Below are 19,505 nucleotides of genomic sequence, written 5' to 3'. Positions count from 1 at the left end.
TGAGGTGCATCCACATGCTGTTATGTGTAACCTTATGAAATGTAAGTATAGGGAGAGTTGACACAGACATAGGAGAAGACAATGTGATCACAGAGGCAGCGATTAAAGTGATAATGACTGCCAGGCAGGGAATATGGCCATCACCAGAAACTGGCAGAAGCAAGGAACAAATTCTTCCCTAATGGATATAGAAGGAGCCGAGCCCTGCCACCATGTTGATTTTGGTCCAGTTATACTGATTTCAGACTTTTTAGACTCCAGATCTGTGAGAGAATGAATGTGCGGTGTTTTTAATTGCCACATTTGTGGCAATTCACTGTAGCAGTCATGAGGAAGTGAATATACTGGGGTGTTCAACATTTAGTGAAAGAGACAAGTGCAAAAACACATAATAATGGTGCAGTGAGAACCCTATCAGAGGTATACAGGCAAGGAAGTGGGAGTACAGGGGTGGAGCATGAGCTCTGGGTGATCAGGTTCCATAAAGCTACAACTTAGATGATGTGAACTGAGGCTTAAAGTAAAAATAAGAGTTTTTCATTGAAGAGAGTGTAAAAATTCAAAAACAAAAAAAATGTGACTTTTATAATACAGAACTATATTCTGAAATGTATATTTTGTTTCAAGAAATATTAAGCCCTAAAATATTTTTTATGGATTTTAAGATTTTTGATTCATGATGTTTATCAAGGAAGAGTACAAGGCATAAATAAGTCACAGGGATGAAAAAGTACAGCCTAGGGAATATAGTCAATAATTCTGTAATAATTTTGTTGCATGACAGATGGTAACAACACTTTCCATGGTGAGCATTGTGCTTCTAGCTGTTGAATCATTATGTTGTACATCTGAAATCAATCTATGTCAACTATACTTCAATTAAAATTTTTCAGTTTTTTAATAATTAAAGAGATTTGAGGAAAAGAAGAGTGTAAGGCTATGAAGCATTCTTGGAAAGAGTAATATGTACTACAAATAATAAAAATACTCCACTGTTACAAAAATAAAGAATAATGTATTATTTCCTGACATTGCCAATAGCTGAGGGTTTTAGAGAAGTTATTACATGGAAGTTTTGATTAGAAGATCTCAACAGTGCCATAGATCAGTCAGCTAGGGAGAGAGATAATTTATTCTAGTTAGACAAGTAATTACCAGCCCCTCAAATTATAATAAAAATAAGGCAACAGTTATAATAAAAATATTTCTCTTCTCTTTTTTCTAAAATTTTATTTGGATTAGTAAGAACTTTGCCTAAAAGTTTTTGGCCAAGTGAAAAACAGTGAGATGTTATTTCTCTGTGTTCTCTTGTCAAAATTAAACGGTAGAGGTAGTGAGGTTAGCTGAGAAAAACATCTGATACTGTGTGGGGACCCCTAGATATTTTTCAGGCTGGACAGAATTTGGACAAGTTTTGATATCTATTTTCAAAGTTGGTATAAATACTTGAGAGAAAATGGTAAAAAAAAAAAAAAAAAAAAAAACCCAACATGTTACAAACCAAATGGAGATTTACTAAGATGTGTATCAGATATCAGTGATTTGGCTGGAGAACAAAGAGGGGAAGACAAATAAATTATAATATAAAGGACAATTCAATGTATCCAGGGATGACTAGAAAAAGTAAAAAAGCAGGTATTGATTTGAATTATTTTCCCAGAGCCAAGAAAGTGGATTAACTAACTGATCACTAGATACTGAGAATTTCATTCCCACACACTTCACAGCTTCAGGCACTATCAAACTTTTCAGTTTTGTAGGAAAGAGGCCAAATACTGGCACTTCCCAAAGCAGCAGGGAATAACAATTTTTAAATGATGGTTTAGCAATATTCTGTAGGCTGCCTGTGGAAGCCTGACACTCACTCCCCTCCTCAGCATCTCCAGCTCACCTGAGAGCCGTGGAGCTCACAACCCCTCCTCAGACCTTCCTGGCTTCTGGCCCAAACACGGCACATTGAGTCAGGTCTACACTCCAGTTAAAAATAGGTTTGCAAACTCAGTCAGTCAGGAGGGTCTCACGTCACATATTATTTTGGCAGAGAGTTTTCTGGGATAATTGCCTCCTATACAGTCTAAAAACTTTGCTATTAATGTGAATAGACATAGAACTGAGAGGGAGATTTGAATTCATTTAGACAGATGGCAGTATTCTGTTTGTTTTTATGAGTGGTCCAGGAGAGCTTTCCTATTGATGAAACTTTAAAAAATATTTTCTTCATATGCACAGTAATTATGCTTAAATGAGGGATGGCACATAGTTGAGGCAGTTCTCTCTCTCTCTCTCTCATTATTCTTATAGGCATCTTTTTTTTCCCCAGTATATATTACTGAGATACCTATAAAAATAATTGATAACAATAGTATGGTAACCCATAAGAACAATACATATGTAATATTCACTTACAGAAAGATTTCTTTTAAATATTTTACAATTTCTTTTCATTCTACTGTAAAAAAACAAGATTCCTATGTCCTAAAAATATAGATATCTCTTAGTTTTATAATCAGATAGCCAGATATGGTGTGTATATTGGTAATGTCATCTGTATACAGAGATGTATACCTTACCATTAATTTTCAAGGGTGTTCTTTTTTGTTTTGTTTCTTTTTTTATTAATTTTTTTTATTGGAGTTCAATTTGCCAACATATAGCATAACACCCAGTACTCATCCCATCAAGTGCTCCCCTCAGTGCCTGTCACCCAGCCACCCCCACCCCCCACCACCTCCCTTTCCACCACCCCTTTTGTTTTGTTTCTTTAAGATTTATTTATTTGAGAGCCAGCAAGCCCAGGGAGGGGTGGAGGGACAGGAAAAGGAGACTTTAACAGACTCCATGCTGAGCTTGGAACTCCACGCAGGGCTCGATCCCATGACCCTGCAATCATGACCTGAGCTGAAACCGAGAGTCGGTTGCTTAACTGAGCCATGCAATTACCCCAAGGGTGGTTTTTAAATATATATATGCTATGTCATTGGCTACTTTGTTAATCCTGTGCTGTCACTATCTGTTTTCTATCCATGTCAGCCTAAGCCAGGGAAGTTCAGTCACTCCAAAATTTATTTGGTTTGTTAGTCTCTAGACAATAAATTACTTCAGCTAGTGACCCCAGACAATAATAGGGAAACTAGGCTGAAAGTAACTACCAGTTTAATTAGCCAATATACCAATGGGAACTTTACAGAAGTCACAGTTGTACTCAGGATACCATGTTAATTTATTTAGAATTTCAACAGATCTTATTGCAACCTGCCTCAACCTAACAGATGTAAGAGAAACAGTCGAATGTCTACCTCATTGCCTTTTTTTTTCTAATGTACATAAGATGAGATTGGCTTTTTTCTATTTCTGTAGCTTTTTTTTCCCTGTGCATCTGGAAGAAGGAACATGCAGTTTTTATTATTCTAGGAGAAAAATAATATGCTCTGGTAATTAGCCATAAGACTTTGCTAAACTTGGGACCTATTGACATTAGGTAGTCACTTTAGATAAGTAAAGATTTTAAATGACTCAATAATAAAACTATTGTCACCTTCTAAATCCAAAAATGCAGTCTTGAAAAAGCAGACTAAAAATTATTTGGAATTAGACTCATTGGGAGCTCAGAAGATTGGTTTGAGTCTCAGGCAGTCATTGTAGAATGAGATCTCTTTTTGCTTTTTGCTACTTTCACAAATAGATTGGGAACCCTTCAACTGATTTTTAAATGAAGTTGTTTCCTAGAACAATGCAGAGCAGAATAGCCTTTTTTGGCACATAGACATTTCCTATTCTACTCCCTACTATGACTGAATTCCAAAATCAACATTCCCCTTTTGTGATGAGACTGGAAATGTTCCCGTCTCATAATCAAAGCTATCACATACTTGAGGATATTGTACTTTCAGGAATTGTGACTTCACCTGCTTTCAGCCAAATTCTCTTATTACTAATAGTTGTCTTCCAAATTTCGTTTTAGTTATTCTTCATAATAGAATCTGTCTCTAATTTTTTAAGGGATAACTGAAAAAAATTAAGTAATTCTTCTAACCAAGTTTGAATCATTTCACATTTCATATTTTTTATAAGAAAATCCATCTTGGATCTATATATTCTACTAACATCACATTTTCTGCTCTTCCATTTTGTTTTTTGTTTTGTTTTGGTTTGGTTTTTTTGCTCTTCCATTTTGAACTACACTATGGTTTATTTCTTCAAGTTTTGCTTTGACAAGTGTAATTTTTTCATTGAATAATGTGAGTTTTTAGTACCATATAGTCACATTTCTTTTGGTTATTAGCAAATAATTCTTGCCAGAACCAGGTTGTAATCTATTTCTTAAAGAGTGTGAGAAGTAATAGAAAATCTAAAGAAGCATGTTAAGCATCCCTTAGTTTGAAACTAGCAAGCCCTCTTCCTTAATTGCTTCCCTCCAGTCCCAGAGGATTGTTAAGGAACTCCTATTGCTGTTTCATGGATATATATATTTCATAACCAATAATATGCTGTATTTTTAATCAGATTTTAGAAATAATTAATGGCATAATTCTGTATGTTAATCAAAGACAAAGGCTCATAAATATAGCTTCAAAGTACTCTTTCAGGGGAAGGATTGCTTCCTGTTCTTTTTCTCTTTTGTTCATTGAGATATAGGAAACAATAAAATTCAAGATTCTTGGGTGTATAGTTCTGTGAATTGTGGCAAACATACAGTCTGGCTAAGAAATAATTCTGTCATCCTGAAAAGTTTTTTATTCCTGTTCCTAGTCAGTCCTATCCTTCCACACCCACACCTGGCAACTGCTGATCTGTCCCAATAATTTTGCTTTTTCCAGGCTGTCATACAAAATCATACAGTTTGTAGCCATTCTGAGTCTAACTTCTTTCATGTAGCATAATACCCTTGAGATTCTTCCTGTGGAACTGTGTCAGCATTCCCTTGCTTTTAATGAGTAGTACTTCAAGTGACATATTTTTAATATAATTAATATATATAATGAGAGAAAGTGTATAAAGATAATTACATGAAAATCGGTCATCATAGGAAGATGTGCTATGTTTATTTCTATGACATTGAATGCCACTGGGGTTATAAATACTCTTTGTATATATCACTATTTTTAATCCACTTGCCTTATAAATTTAGCTGTTATTTAAAATTACTTACTATGCACCAGGTACTGTGGTAGATTTTTTACATAACTTAAATGATTTAATGATTTAATGCTGTAAACCATAACATAATACGTCTTTGAAACCTTCTTTATGTATGTGTGTGTGTGTGTGTGTATATATATATATATATTCATATATGTGTGTGTGTGTGTTTGTACACCTTTTATATGTATACATAGAACTATTGTAGAAGTTAATAGCCCTGACTTGGACCAAGACTTTCTGGGTTCAAGTTCCACTTTAGCCATTTAGTAACAATCAACAGTAACTTTTAAACACCGGTAATGTGAGTTTAGAAACACTTTGAGAAACAATTTGGTGTTATTTTGTTAAAAAGAAAAAAGATCATATACACTATGACCCCAAAGTCCAAGTCCTAGGCATATTGCCAAAGAGAAATTCTAGTATGTGTGCTCTAAAAATTTTATGTAAGAATGTTCATAGCGGTGTTGTTTGTGGTGTATATATATATATATATATATATATATATATATATATATATATATACACACACACACATGTATATAGAATTATATATATTGTATAATATATAATATATATATATATATAATGGGTATGTAGGTATATGAAACCACAAAATGTATTATACAGCAGTGAAAATGAGTGAATAGAATGAATCATAGTTACTTACTTAAGTTACTTACTTAAAGTTGACTAAAAAATGGAAGTCACAAAACGCAAGCCATAGTGTGATTCCATAAAATCTCAAAAATAAAGCAGTATTTAAACAAGGTGTTGTTTAGGAGTATGTCTGTGTATAATAGAACTTCTCTTTAAGGTGAAGGAATGATTAACACACAACATAGGATTGGTTATACCTCAATGGGGAGGCAAGGAGAGAAGGTTGGAGAATGGAGCAGGTTTGGTGTAACCATATTGGTAATTTTGTATTCTTAAGTAGTACCAATGCAGGAGTTTGGTTTATTATTATGCTTTAGAACATATAAATTTACATGTTATATATATATTGTATGTTTCAAATATTACATCAAACTTTATTTAAATAATTGAAAAAGGGACACCTGGGTGGCTCAGTGGTTGAGCATCTGCCTTTGGCTCAGGTTGTGATCCCTGGGGTCCTAAGATCACGTCTTGCATCAGGCTCCCTACAGGGAGCCTGCTTCCTCTTCTGCCTGTGTTGCTGCCTCTCTCTCTGTGTCTCTCATGAATAAATAAATAAAAATCTTTAAAAATAAATAAAATAAAAATAAATAATTGGGGGAAAAAAACATTTTAAGGTCTTGAGAGAAATAGCAAATCAACCTGCCAAGACATTTTTGCCCATGTAGCCAAACAGTAAACAAAAGAAAACCCTGAGGCTACATCATTAAAATACTTCTCAGTGTTATGTTCCTAGAGCCTGAGTTATTTGAAAATATCTAAAACTGTTTCTACCTCCACAAAAACAACAACAACAAAACCCTATTTCTACCTCAGGCTTAAAGTGCAGCAAGGAGGGTTAGGTATAGATCTCCAGACTCCTTTGATGCTGTGTGTCTTCCTGGTGTAGCCCTAACCAAAGTGTCCCATAGAAGTAGACTTTGGTGTGCTGATTTTCTTTGTTTTAATGCCTCTTTGAAGCAGAAAGTTAAACTCCTCTTAAAAGACTTTGCTCTTAGCTAAAGAGTTCCATTGCTATTTGTCAGGCAAGTGCTCTGACACATGAAGAAAACAAGCAAATCAAATACGTAAATAGGTCAACAGCTTTATGAAACACAGACTAGTGACCCTTGGAGCTCAGAAAATCAATGTTGTAAAACATAAGATGCTTTCTGACAGCTTTTTTTTTTTTTCTCACTTGAAAATTTTATTGGTCAGGGAGAAAGGAAGTCAGGCAGCCCCCCAGCTTCCCGCCCAGGGTTCTACAAGCTCTCACTGCTTCCCGTTGCCATTGATAGGGCGGTTCACGTGCTCGGGGGACGACAGGAATGCTTTGAGCTTGGATCTGGCGCTGAGGCGCGCCACATAAGCCGAGAGCAGGGGGAAGGAGTCCAGGCAGCTGGGGGCCAGGACCTGGTGAATCAGCAGCAAGTCCAGCAGGTTGTAGTCCACGAAGGAGATCTGGTTGCCCACGATGAAGGCCTGGCCCCCCTCATTCTGGGACAACAGCGTTTCAAAAGGCTTCAGGTAACCTGGTAATGCCTTCACATACTCCTCCTTTCCTGCCTCATAGTTAGTGTAGATGAGGAGGGCGTATTTGCAGCGGAGATCCTCCACACCATCGTTCACTACATCCAGCAAGGTCGCCTCCTGCTGGTCCTTCCCGTAGAGCCCAAGGGAGCGGCCCAGGTGTCGCAGGATGGCATTGGACTGGTACAGGGTGAGGTCTCTGTCCTGGAACTTGGGGAGCTGCCCGTACAGACAGGAGGCCTTGAGTGTGCCCTTCATCCAGGTCTCCATGGTCACCACCTCCTCCTTCCAGCTCTGGCCCTGGTCAGCCAGCAGCATGCGCATGGCCTCACAGCGCCCTCGAACAGGGAAGTAGATGATGGTGTAGGGTGGCATGGTTGCAGCGGGGGTGGCGGTGGCGGTGGTGGCGGCGGCGGCAGTGGCGGCGGTGGCGGCGGTGGCGGCGGCAGCACAGCTCCTCTGACAGCTTTTAAATGGGCTCTGTTTATCTGCAATGAATCTATATGGAATTAACATTAAACTATTTGCAAAAGAAAACATTGGTAATATTTTAGTGCTCAGCATCCATTCAAGATATTGTAAATGAATTTTTACCCTGCCCGTTGTTAATTAACTATATAGAAGTTGTGTAGTCAGTGCACATTTTATTTTCATGTGGAGTAAAATCCTTTGAGTAGGAAAGGATATAATGTAAACTTTATTGACACAGTCTTTATTAGTAAAAGGCAGCAGTGGACCTCTGTCCCAAAGACATCTGACTGAACACATACAGTCATCACTTACCTTGCCACAAGGATAATATAGCAAAGCAGCAGAGAAGAATTTATATTTGAAGATCTCACAGCACCCATTTTTGTATTTTCCACTACTTCAGGATGGAAGTACCATATGGCTTCCACATAAGTGGTGACCTGTTACTAATAAACTAGGACTGATGTGTAATTACGTTTTCAGTGATTCATCTGTGAAACACCCTGGGTTATTTTACATGGAAGCATCTGTTTCACATGTGTACAGTGGTTATTCTGTGGTGATTGACATCTGTATTCTTCTAAGTCCTAGTTACACAGATGTGAGCTGATGCCTTCTTTTTTTACGTAGACACAACCTGCACTTAAAAAATCCTTACCTTGACCCTGATTATGAACATTTCAATCTTCTACACACACACACACACACACACACACACTACTGTGACACTGTGACTGGAACATAATATAAATATTTCATGCATGCTATGTGTCAATTGTTGAATAGATGTATGTAGCACCTTTATCTCTTTCTATGTTTGTTTACACCAGGACATCTGTTTTAAATTGTTAGCTCAAAGAGAGTAGTGACCATGGCAATTTAATATTATGCAGACAGTGTCCAGTAAAGCGTAAGTCACTTTCAAATGCTTGCTAAGTACTTGTCAGTCAAGATGGTGACATTAATGACTTTAAGGAAAAATAGAACTTACAATCTGACTATAAACACCTTTTGTACTTTAAGAAATATTTGCTGGAAATGACCCTACCCTGCTTGCAGTTTCACACATTATAATTAGGCAGGTAACACATCAAACTATGTTGCTTTGAGCAGAATTAGTTTATGTTAGAATGATTCTCTGGTGTATGTGATAAGAGGGTTTCAAGAGGCTGACTTCAAGGCAGGTGTCATGAAGCATGTAACATTTTAGCTGAGCCTTCTAGGATGGGTAGAATTTGGGCATGTATAATGACGGAGAAGACATTTGAGGCAAAGGGAGAAAGGTAAAGAGGCACTGGTTAAGAACATGGAGGAGGCCAGTAGACTTGGGCTCAAGTCTTGCCTTAGCCATTTATAAATTTTGAGAACTTGGGTGAGTGGGTCATATATCTGCAGTTTTGGTTTCTCCTTTGGAAAACAGAGACCGTAACAAGACATATAGTTATTGTGACAATTACATGAATAAGGAGCTTTAACTTTGTACCTGGTGTAAGGAGAACATTTAATAAATGTTAACTGTTAGTCTCCATGACAGGTAAGCAACTTTGAATAGACTTGCAACAGAATTTTGCATACTGAATTAAAGAGAAAAAACCATGGAGGATAGATCCATGTTATGTGTGAAGATCTGAAACTTCTATTTAGAATTCTTATTTGCATCAAAAAAGGTCAAGGTCCTCTTTTTTAAAAAGCCATATTTATATCTTTTAAATTATTCTTTTCAATTACATGTGTGGCAGAGTGACATCAGATTATAATCATGTATACTTGGAGTAAAATATCAATACCACAAGAAATAACACTTTTCAGTGCATATGTTATCTTTATCTTTTAATCCTTTTACTTCTCTCTGCATGCTAAATTTGGAAACATTATCAGCTCTGACTCTTCCTGAATCCTGTGAATAACTCCTCTTTACCTTATTTCCAAGTGAATAATAACCATTTAGTTTATATATAAGAGAGAGTTTGACCCATACTTCAACAAACAGACACAACACATTCCTGTCATAGGGTCATATAGCCTTATCTAATTTCTCCGAGAAAAAGGAACAAAAATAAGAGTATATAATATGTATGAAATCTACCTCGGATGTGTAGTATCAAAATGTTATGACTAGAAAGAAAGGGGTGGGGCAGTCTTCAAAAAGAAACCTAAGGAATATCTGATCTTTTTCTATTTGGTAATATACAATGAATTTATGAATACTCTCTTCATTTCCCCAGATTTTAATCCTTTTATTTCCGAGGTTTATATTGATAGTTACTGTAGTCATTGCTCCCATTAGCATTTTTATCTCTAAGTAGTACTTTAACTTTTTCTATGGCAAAAATCCCATTGTTTCAAAATGGAACTTTCATTAAAAAAATAATTTAATTTTCAGGTACTTTAAAAGCATAAATGCTACTCTCTTGGCTGTAAACTGTACTTCTCCCTTTAGTATTCCTAAGAGTAAGAACTATCAGGCACTATAGTGTTATAACAAACCATTTTCGCTTAGAAGTATTAATTTTTTTAAAGATTTTATTTATTCATGAGAGAGAGAGAGAGGCAGAGACACAGGCAGAGGGAGAAACAGGCTCCATGCAGGGAGCCTGACGTGGGACTCGATCCCGGGTCTCCAGGATCACGCCCTGAGCTGAAGGCGACACTAAACCTCTGAGCCACCTGGGCTGCCCGTCGCTTAGAATTAAATAGAACTTTTGCATGAAGAACATTACCTAGAAGGACTATATTCAAGGATGTTCACTGAAATGTGATTTACATTAGGTATATGAATTGTTTATAATATTTGACTTTGAATGGAGAGTCAGTTATTGTATCTCAATACAGTAATAAAAAATATATAAATAAAAGAATATACTATGATACCATTAAAAATATTATGTAGGGCCATAATTATTGACAAGGATAAGTAATCCTCAGCAAATTTTTAAGAGAAATGTAATACAAGTATTTTTCATAGTATTATTTTTAAAAGATCATATATGTGTATCATATATATATACACACACATATATATATAAATCCAAAATGATTTTACATGAGAATATCAACAAGTAAATGGACAGAGGATAATTTTAGTTTTTATTCTGTTTCTCTGAAGTGTTTGTAATATACATATTACATATTATATATTACATATATACTACTGTATATACCAAAAAGTAAATATTTTTTGTTGTTGCTTACATCCACTGGGATTAATATAAGAATTAGAATTTCTGAATTTGGAAACCAAGTCATCCTTTTTTTTTTTTTTTTGAGAGAGAGAGAATAAAGAGTAAGAGTGAGTGAGAGCACAAGAATAGGGGGAGGGAGAAGCAGACTCCCCACTGAGCAGGGAGCCCCCTGTAGGGCTCATGACCTGAGCCTAATGCAGAGGCTCAGTCAATTGAGCCACCCCAAGTACTCTGAAAACCAAGTCATCCTAAGAAGTGATTTGGGAAACTCATAATTTCTTCTTACCAAATGTTTAAGTAGTAACTATTTCACTTAAGGAGTATTTATTTGATTATGATTCAACACTCAAATAAGGAAAGTAGGTAATACAGAATTCATGTCTTTGGGGTTTTTTTAAGATTTTTTTATTTTATTTATTTATTCATGAGAGACATGGGGGCGGAGAGAGAGAGAGAGAGGCAGAGACACAGGCAGAGGGAGAAGCAAGCTCCATGCAGGGAGCCTGATGTGGGATTCGATCCTGGGACTACAGGTTCATGCCTTGGGCCAAAGGCAGGCTCTAAACCACTGAGCCACCCAGGTGTCCCTAGAATTCATGTCTTTAGAGGCAACCTAAAAGTTGCACTATGATCTTCTGTCCTAAAAATACAATACTGAAATTTTGAAGCTAGAAGGGACATTCATATGTGGAAGTAGACTTTTAGCGCCGCCCCCCCAAATGTTGGATATTCGGATTGAGTTTGTCTAGGTATCTAATAGCATTTATCTTTATTTTAATAAAATTCCCATGAATGTAAATAAGCATTTCCCTTAAGTATTCAGTGTTCTGATATAGCATTCAATTCCATTTCCTTATGAGAAAAGTTGCTTAACTTTTATAGCCAGTTATGGCTGTTATGAGTAAGAATTTTAATCATTGATGGCCAAGTATCTAAGAGTTATGGGAAATTACCATGTAGTAAGTATCAAATAGCATGGTATGTGTAATGTGTTAATTTTTATGTATATAAATGCAAATACAAATAAGCCTTCTGTAAGGAAAGTTACGTTCCTGACATCTGGATTTGAAACATAAAATAATTTTTAGTATTCTAAATCAATATTTTTATGTCCTTCATCACAGCATATTATACTTAATTCTTTAAACTTTTTGTTTACTAGAGATTTTCAGAGTCTTTTTTTTAAGATTCTTTTTTTTTTTTTAATTCATTTATGATAGTCACAGAGAGAGAGAGAGAGAGAGAGAGAGAGAGGCAGAGACATAGGCAGAGGGAGAAGCAGGCTCCATGCACCAGGAGCCCGACGTGGGATTCGATCCTGGGTCTCCAGGATCGCGCCCTGGGCCAAAGGCAGGCGCCAAACCACTGTGCCACCCAGGGATCCCAATTTTCAGAGTTTTGAGTTATGTTTTACTTATTTATCTCAGAGGCTAGCATAATGCCTTGTACTGAGAAAATACTGAAGTAAGAAAAGTATGAAAAACAGGTTTTTATAATTGTGTTGACTATTCTCATTCATTACTACTTACTAATAGTTTGTTCATCATAGACTTGGTAGTTTTAGTGAAATGACCTGAGAAAATCTGTTATTTATAACATTTCTAAAATTTGTGTCCTGAGTTTAAGTTTAAAAAGAAACTTTTTAAAGAAAACAGCTCTTTCCTTAGTTGCAAATGTTCTGGATGAGTTAAACTATACACACAGAACCATGGTTTGTTCCTGCTTTCTAGAAACTTATGATCTTACAAATAGGATTTTTAATTGCTCCTTCTAGTCACTTCCAAGTTTCTTAGTTGCAGAAAACTGTCCAGTGATAAAAGAGGACATATCAAACATCTTTTTTCTTTTATAGTATGTCAGATGAGCCTATTTTTACTGAAACAATAAAAAAAATGCTCTATGGACAGCAATTTAAATGAATTAATTTAAAATGTTCTCTGTTTACCCATCCATGGAGGCCAATAACACTTGGAGGGGAATTTGGCAGTTATATATATTTTAAGGGAAATGATGATCAGACTGTAGAATCTAACTGTTTTCCATGCATGTTTGTAGCCTGTTCAGTTTTCATGCTTATATTTTGGGACTGTGTGAATTTACGGATGACAGAATTTCTAATTCCAAACAAGTGTTAGAATTTCTTGGTTCAACATTTTAATATCTCTTTATGGTTTCTGGTATTTGAAATCTGATTCTGGGATCACATTTCTTCTTAGAATAAAGAATGCATAGAGTTGAAGACTTTATTTTACCTTTGACTTTCAGTTGCATTTTTAAGTATGATTGCTTATTTTTTCTAGTCATTTCTCAATAGCCAGATAGAGGAGGTTTAGATGGACTAACATTCCTAAAGCTTAAATAATGATAATAATAATAATAATAATAATAATAATAATAATAAAACTATAACTCAGTGAATCTTAATAGAAAATTCCACTAACAAGTATGGTTCCATGGCCAGCATTCGCTGGTGAGGCTTTTAGCCGTGAGGATTGAAACATCATTAATTTAACCACAACTTTCCCTTCCCAAACATTCCAGTAAAGTGGGGGTATAACTAAACTAATGGTATTAGTATGAACTTGCAAGCACAGAAATTTGTAAACAGCCAAACTACTTGGAAAAAATAGTTAAGTTACTTCACAATGGAAAGGGAGTTAGCTATGAGCCAGCAGTAGTTGTCAGAAATTAAAATTTCTTTGCAGAACCTAAAATGAAGTTTAAATTTATTTTATGTGATGGGATTTCTAAAAAGTCTATATTAAAAGTCTATATTATTGCCATTCTCATCGGGAATAGTTTTTATTCTGTGTAAATGAAATATGAAAATAGCTATAGCTTTTTTCACACTCCTCTCCAAGAGAAAAAAGGCAGATGCCCTCAACAAGACACTTTTTAGTCAGTTTCAATGCACATAGTTCTTTATTCTAGGAATTGCGCCAAATTCTGAATGAAACAATTATTCTAAATCATACTTCCTGTTCTCCATTTGCTTGCAATATAAGTGACAAAGATGTACAGAATTAAAATCTGTGGTTTACTCCTATTAAGAGGTGGTTTCTGTGTCTCCTCCCCTTCAGTCTGGGTGGGCTTTTGACTCATTTGTAACAGCAGAATGCAGGAAAAGTGATGCTGTATGATTTCCAGAGACTAGGTCAGAAACCTTGTGCTTAGAGACTCTAAGCTTTTATATAAGAAGTCTGAGTACTCTAGGCTGCCGTGCTGTGATGAAGCTAAGCCACTGAAGACTCTCCAGTAGCCAGTCCTGATCTTTGAGGCCTCCCAGTCCAAACACCAGATAGGACTGAATGAGCTGTCAGAGAATTCTAGCTCCCAACCATTATGTCAGCCCCATTTTCCAGGATTCCCAGTTAATGCCCTAATGCCATGGCACAAAGACAACCCATCCTCCACTGTGCCTTGTTCACATTCCTGATTGACAGAAAGTATGAGCATAATACAGAGGTTATTGGGGCTGCTAAATGTAGCGTGGTTTATGACACAGCAGTGACCTACTTGATTTAGGATATACTGTGGGAGAATAGGAGATAATTAATTTCTCTGCCTAGGAAAATATGGAAGGCTTCCCAAGAGCAGTGACATCTGAATGACATCTGAATTTGGCTTTTTTTTTTTTTAAGATTTATTTATTTATTTGAGAGAGAGAGAGAGAGAGAGAGAGAGAGAGAGCCGGGGGATGGGTAGAGGGAGAGACTCAAGCAAACTTCCCACTGAAGACAGCCAGTGTAGGGCTCAATCTCATAAACCATGAGATTATGATCTGGGCCGAAACCAAGGGTTGGATACTTAACCAACTGAACCACCCAGGTGCCCTTTGGCTTTTAACGATGAATGGGAGTCTGCTAAGTAAAGAACTTAGGAGAAAAAGACTTCAGGCTGAGGGAATTACATGAAAAAGTATCGCAACGGAAGTTTGGTGAATGACAAGTTTGGTATAGAAGAGCATTGGATAGTTAGAGCTGGAAAGATAGCCATGAAGCCAGAAATTGTGTAGTGATTTCTTTCTTTATTTGCTATGCCAAGGGAGTTTCAACTACAGCATTGTAGGAGTGGAAGATAATCAGACTTGTGTCATAGAAAGATAACTAATTAGCAACAGCTGGAATCTGGGCTGAAGGGAAAGGAAATGAAAAGAGAAGGGAGAAAGTTAATGATATAGTTCAGATGACAATCAAGGCTGAGATAGATATAGCCTTCTATGGTAGCAAAGTAAGGTCCGTTAGGTAACAATGGTTGTTTGAATTGCTAATCGATATTATTTCCTGAATTTGTCTATTCAAGACTTAATAATTAAATGCTACAGTGAGTCCTGCTTTTTGGCAAATCAAACCAATGCCTTAATAAAACATTGATTTAATTAAATTTGTTAATGGTACTTCTGAATACTGTGTAAAAAGTTCATCCACTATGAATTTTGGACCATTGTGATTAAAAAATACTATTTTTATGTTTTTCTTAAGGGATTGATTACACTAGGACATTTAAAAAAATGAAATTCATTTGCATCAGTTAATACACTAGTGAACCATGTGTCATACCTATTCTTTAAAATAAACATTAATTAAGTACAAAATCTTGAAAAAATTGGTAATTATAATTGGTAATCATAGATATTACAATGATAAAATGTATACAATTTACTTAGTAAATATAACTATGTAAACAAAAAACACAACTGTAGTCAATAGCTTTCTGTGTGGATTCGGTCAACTTTTATATAATCTTTGAGTTTATTTCATGTAGTTTTAGAATGATAAATAAAAGTTCAGTGGTGACATTTGAACTTTTACTGGAATCATAACACCATATGTGTAATAAATTTTTCTGGGGTCTAAAGGGTAGATAGGTCTTTCTTCAGTCACTTTGAGCATGTAGATTCCATCCTCCATGCCTTGTACTGTGTTATCTACAACAGTGAATTGCTACCAGTTGTGAGATAAAATGAGTTGTTTTTAAAACACTCTGCCTCCCTAATCAGCTAGGCTTTACTTTAAGTTTGGTTATATATTTTAAAACAACTGAAAAGTTTAATCTTTATAATTTAGAATCAAAATCTGCAGAAATGTGTAGATTATTTCCATCTGCCTTCTTCCAGTGCTCTGACTCCTCTCTGAAATGTTTCTATCAAACAGAGCATCTCACAGAACTTGAGCAATGACTCTTTACATTTCACCCATAATACCAAGATGAATTAGTATCCTTTGCGAAGAAGTGGTTTTTTGGTTTATTTTATGTATCAGTTATATAGTACTCAGCTCATCTTATATAAAAGTTATTGTGATACTAGTGATGACACAAAATAGTTCTACTTTTTAGAAAAAAGTCTGCGTAATCATCCTTTGTCACCTTTTCCATGAAGAGCCTAGGAAAATAATCAGGAAGTATTTGGAACTGACTGATAATAAATCCAAAGGGAAGGAGGTGGATGAGCCACAGCTTAGGATGGCACTAATGATAGCCTTGCTGCTTTGCTAGTGGAGGACTAATTAGACTGGTTAATTTTAAGAACGCTGAGAATAATGTCCACAAGCCAGGACTAATATAATGGAGAAACCTATTAATTAAGGTAGAAATCGAGTTCTCTTACTATAAAACAAAAGACAATAGAATTTTAAAAGAAAAAAAGGAAGAGGAAAAGCCTAATAAAGCAAAGTATGTATTTATAAAGAAAATACATATTCATTAATTTGCAGGCCAAAAGAAAAAACATTCAGGTATTTCCCAGGAGAGAAAAAGTAGGTGCATATTAAGTGTTAGAAAGGAGGTTTACTGGTGGTTATGCTAATTAAGGATCAAAACTAGATTTGAATAGGACAGAATGAGTCCATACATCAGTACATAATTGGTTTTTAAAAAGTCCCCATTGAAAAATAAATAAATAAATAGATAGATAGATAGATAGATAGATAAAAATAAAATAAAAAGTCCCCACTGTTTATCGGTCCAGAAGTCTGAGCAACTGGTTAGGTCCAGTTTGGGACTGGTATACTGAGGTCACTCAATATTCATGGTCAAGACAAACTACGATATTTTACAGGCTCAGTGCAAAATGAAAATGCAGAGCCCCTTTGTGAAAAATTATTAACAGTTTCAGGATAGTAATAGAACAGCAAGCCAAGGATGAGGCCCTTCTAAGCATGTGGCCCTGCTTAGAAGGGCCTGATAGCACATGTGTCACATTCCTATGAGGGTGGCATTTCTATGGTTCTTTAACAGACTGACTCTTTAGAACTGTCGTAATAAAACACAGCACTGTAGACAAGCCTCTAAACACAGCCTAGACCAGGGTTACTTTAAGTCTAATTTCAGGGGAGCTCAGAGGCTGAGTGCTACCTCTGCCTTGAATGGTTTGTATGCTCACCTTTGTATTCTAAACATCTAGAACAGTCTTCTGGGTCTCTGACCCATGAAGAATAAGCATTCAGTAATGGACTAAGCACTCTATATAATAGTGAATGGGTAGGTGATGTGTGATAGTAGTTGCCAGCCTTTCTCAGGGAATCTGGTTCAGTTTATCTCTGGATAAGAAGATACAGTGTGGGCTCTTTGGAGTTTTAGTTCATATCACACACACCTTGCAGATGCCTCCTCCAGGCAGGTTGACGGTTTCTTTGAGCTCTGGGCCTTGCGTGTCCTCTTACACAACCTGTTTCTCTATTCAGTTAGCCTGAAACGTATTTAAGCTGATTGATTAGAGTAACAATTGAGCCCTAACCAAATTAAGTCAGGAGTAGGGGAAAGAATGGCCACCACCCTTTCAAAGACGTCTAGGTCTTAATTCCTGGAACCAAAGCCAAGTTAGATCACGTGGCAGAAGAGTTGCAGATGAATTAAAGCTGCTAATCAGCTGACCTTCACAGAAGCTCAACATCCTAGATTACCCTGGTGGGCCCAATATATCACACGGTTCTTCAATGGGAAAGAGAGAGGAGAGGCAGAGAAGGAGATGTGTTGAAGGAAGCAAAGTCAGAGTGCTGTGCTACGAGGCCGAGTCCTTCTGATATTGCTGGTTTTGAAGATGGAGTAAGCAGGTAGCTCAGAAAGCTGGAAAAGGCAAGGACATAAATTCTCCGCTAGAGCCTCCAGAGAGGAACACAGCTCTGCCAAAACCTTGATACTAGTCCAGTGAAATCTGGGTCAGACAGCAGACCTCCAAAATGGTAAGAGAATGGATCTGTGTTGTTGTAAGCCCTTACTCTATGGTGATTTGTTACAGTAGCAGCAGGAAACTCAAACAGCTGGTTCCGCACTGTGGTGAAACTAGAGATCACTAACTTTCATGGCGGGGTGTTAGTGTCCGTAGTTTTTTCCATTTCTCTTGGTAACCAAAAGTACAGTTCTGTCGGCTTTTTTCTGTAGTTTTATTTTCCTTCATTATTAAATCACTAAAATTTGGAGTTCAGGCTAGCAGATGATGTATTCTCAAGGAAGCAGCGGGTAATGCAGTCTGTTCAAAGAACACTGGTTTTGTGGGATGTTAGTAGTTGAGAGATAGTGAAGAAAGAGGCTTCGACTTCCAAGTTCACTTCCAAAACCCAGGTTAAACAAGCTTCTTTCTTCTTAAAGTGCTTTACAAAGACATGATCTATGTATAAGGTTTAAAAAAAAAAAAAAAGCCTTAACTGTTTAAGAGAATATCCAGCCGAAAGTATCTTTGTTCTTCAGCCCAAGTTCCTTTCTCCAGAGTTGGCCATTACTAGTTTCTTATGACTCCTTCCAGCCTAGACCTATTCTGTGTGTGTGTGTATATGTGTATATACACACATGATCTACACATACTTGTCTGCACCTTGCTTTTGTTTTACTTAATAATTAACAAATTCATTTATGGAAGAATTTCCGTAACTGTTAATGAATATTATGTACATGAAACAGTAAGGGGACTTTGTGGAGAAAAATGCATATTTTTCAAACATTTTGGACCACAGATATCATTCTTTGAGAGTATCTTGTAGATTTACCTTTTGAGGGGAGCCTGGGTGGCTCATTTTGGTAAGTGTCTGCCCTTGGCTTAGGTCATGACCCCAGGATCCTAGGATTGAGCCCCACATCTGGCTCCCTACTCAGCTGGGAGTCTGCTTCTCCCTCTCCCTCTGTCTTTGTTCATGTGCGCTCTCTCTCTCTCTCTCTCTCTCTCTCTCTCTCTCTGTCTCTGTCTCTCAAATAAATAAAATATTTTTTTAAAAAAGAATTACCTTTTGAGACACACTGCTTTACACTAAGCTACCTTCCTCTGCCGAGAAGTAAGAATTAGTGACTCCCATACACCAGTGTGGCATGATGGGTGTGGATTTGGGAGTGAGGAAACCTCGGCCAGTATCCTGGCTCCGTCGTTGACTTGTGCTTACTGGCTCTGTGGCTTTGGACAGGTTAACTTTATTGAGACTTCTGCTTCTGTTAGCACGGTCTACCTCATTTTTTCAGTCATTTGTTTATTAATTAATACATGCAATTATTAGAACTCTTCTGAGTGAGGTCTAGTAAAGCAGAGTCTCTCCCTGAGAAGCTTTCTAGTCTTGTGAG

The 19,505-nt window shown here is 36.6% G+C and overlaps 2 protein-coding genes across 8 annotated transcripts in view; one reads left to right on the top strand and one right to left on the bottom strand.

The window, feature by feature from the left end:
* XRCC4 (X-ray repair cross complementing 4) overlaps positions 1-19,505 on the top strand; it is a 277,018-nt gene that overhangs the window by 193,295 nt on the left and 64,218 nt on the right. The gene's annotated exons all lie outside the window — the stretch shown is intronic.
* On the bottom strand, positions 6,959-7,839 carry LOC121489250 (glutathione S-transferase P-like). Its single transcript, XM_041752032.1, has 2 exons — positions 7,743-7,839; positions 6,959-7,712 (listed from the first exon to the last, which is right to left on the bottom strand). Exons 1-2 carry the CDS (start codon positions 7,822-7,824, stop codon positions 7,051-7,053), a joined length of 744 nt encoding a protein of 247 aa, XP_041607966.1. The 5' UTR covers positions 7,825-7,839; the 3' UTR covers positions 6,959-7,050.

The sequence above is a fragment of the Vulpes lagopus genome, chromosome 4 (assembly GCF_018345385.1).
Source record: "Vulpes lagopus strain Blue_001 chromosome 4, ASM1834538v1, whole genome shotgun sequence".
In the NCBI taxonomy this organism is placed as follows: domain Eukaryota; kingdom Metazoa; phylum Chordata; class Mammalia; order Carnivora; family Canidae; genus Vulpes; species Vulpes lagopus.
Note: the sequence above shows the minus strand (reverse complement) of the source record. Positions and strands in the feature narration are given on the sequence as shown.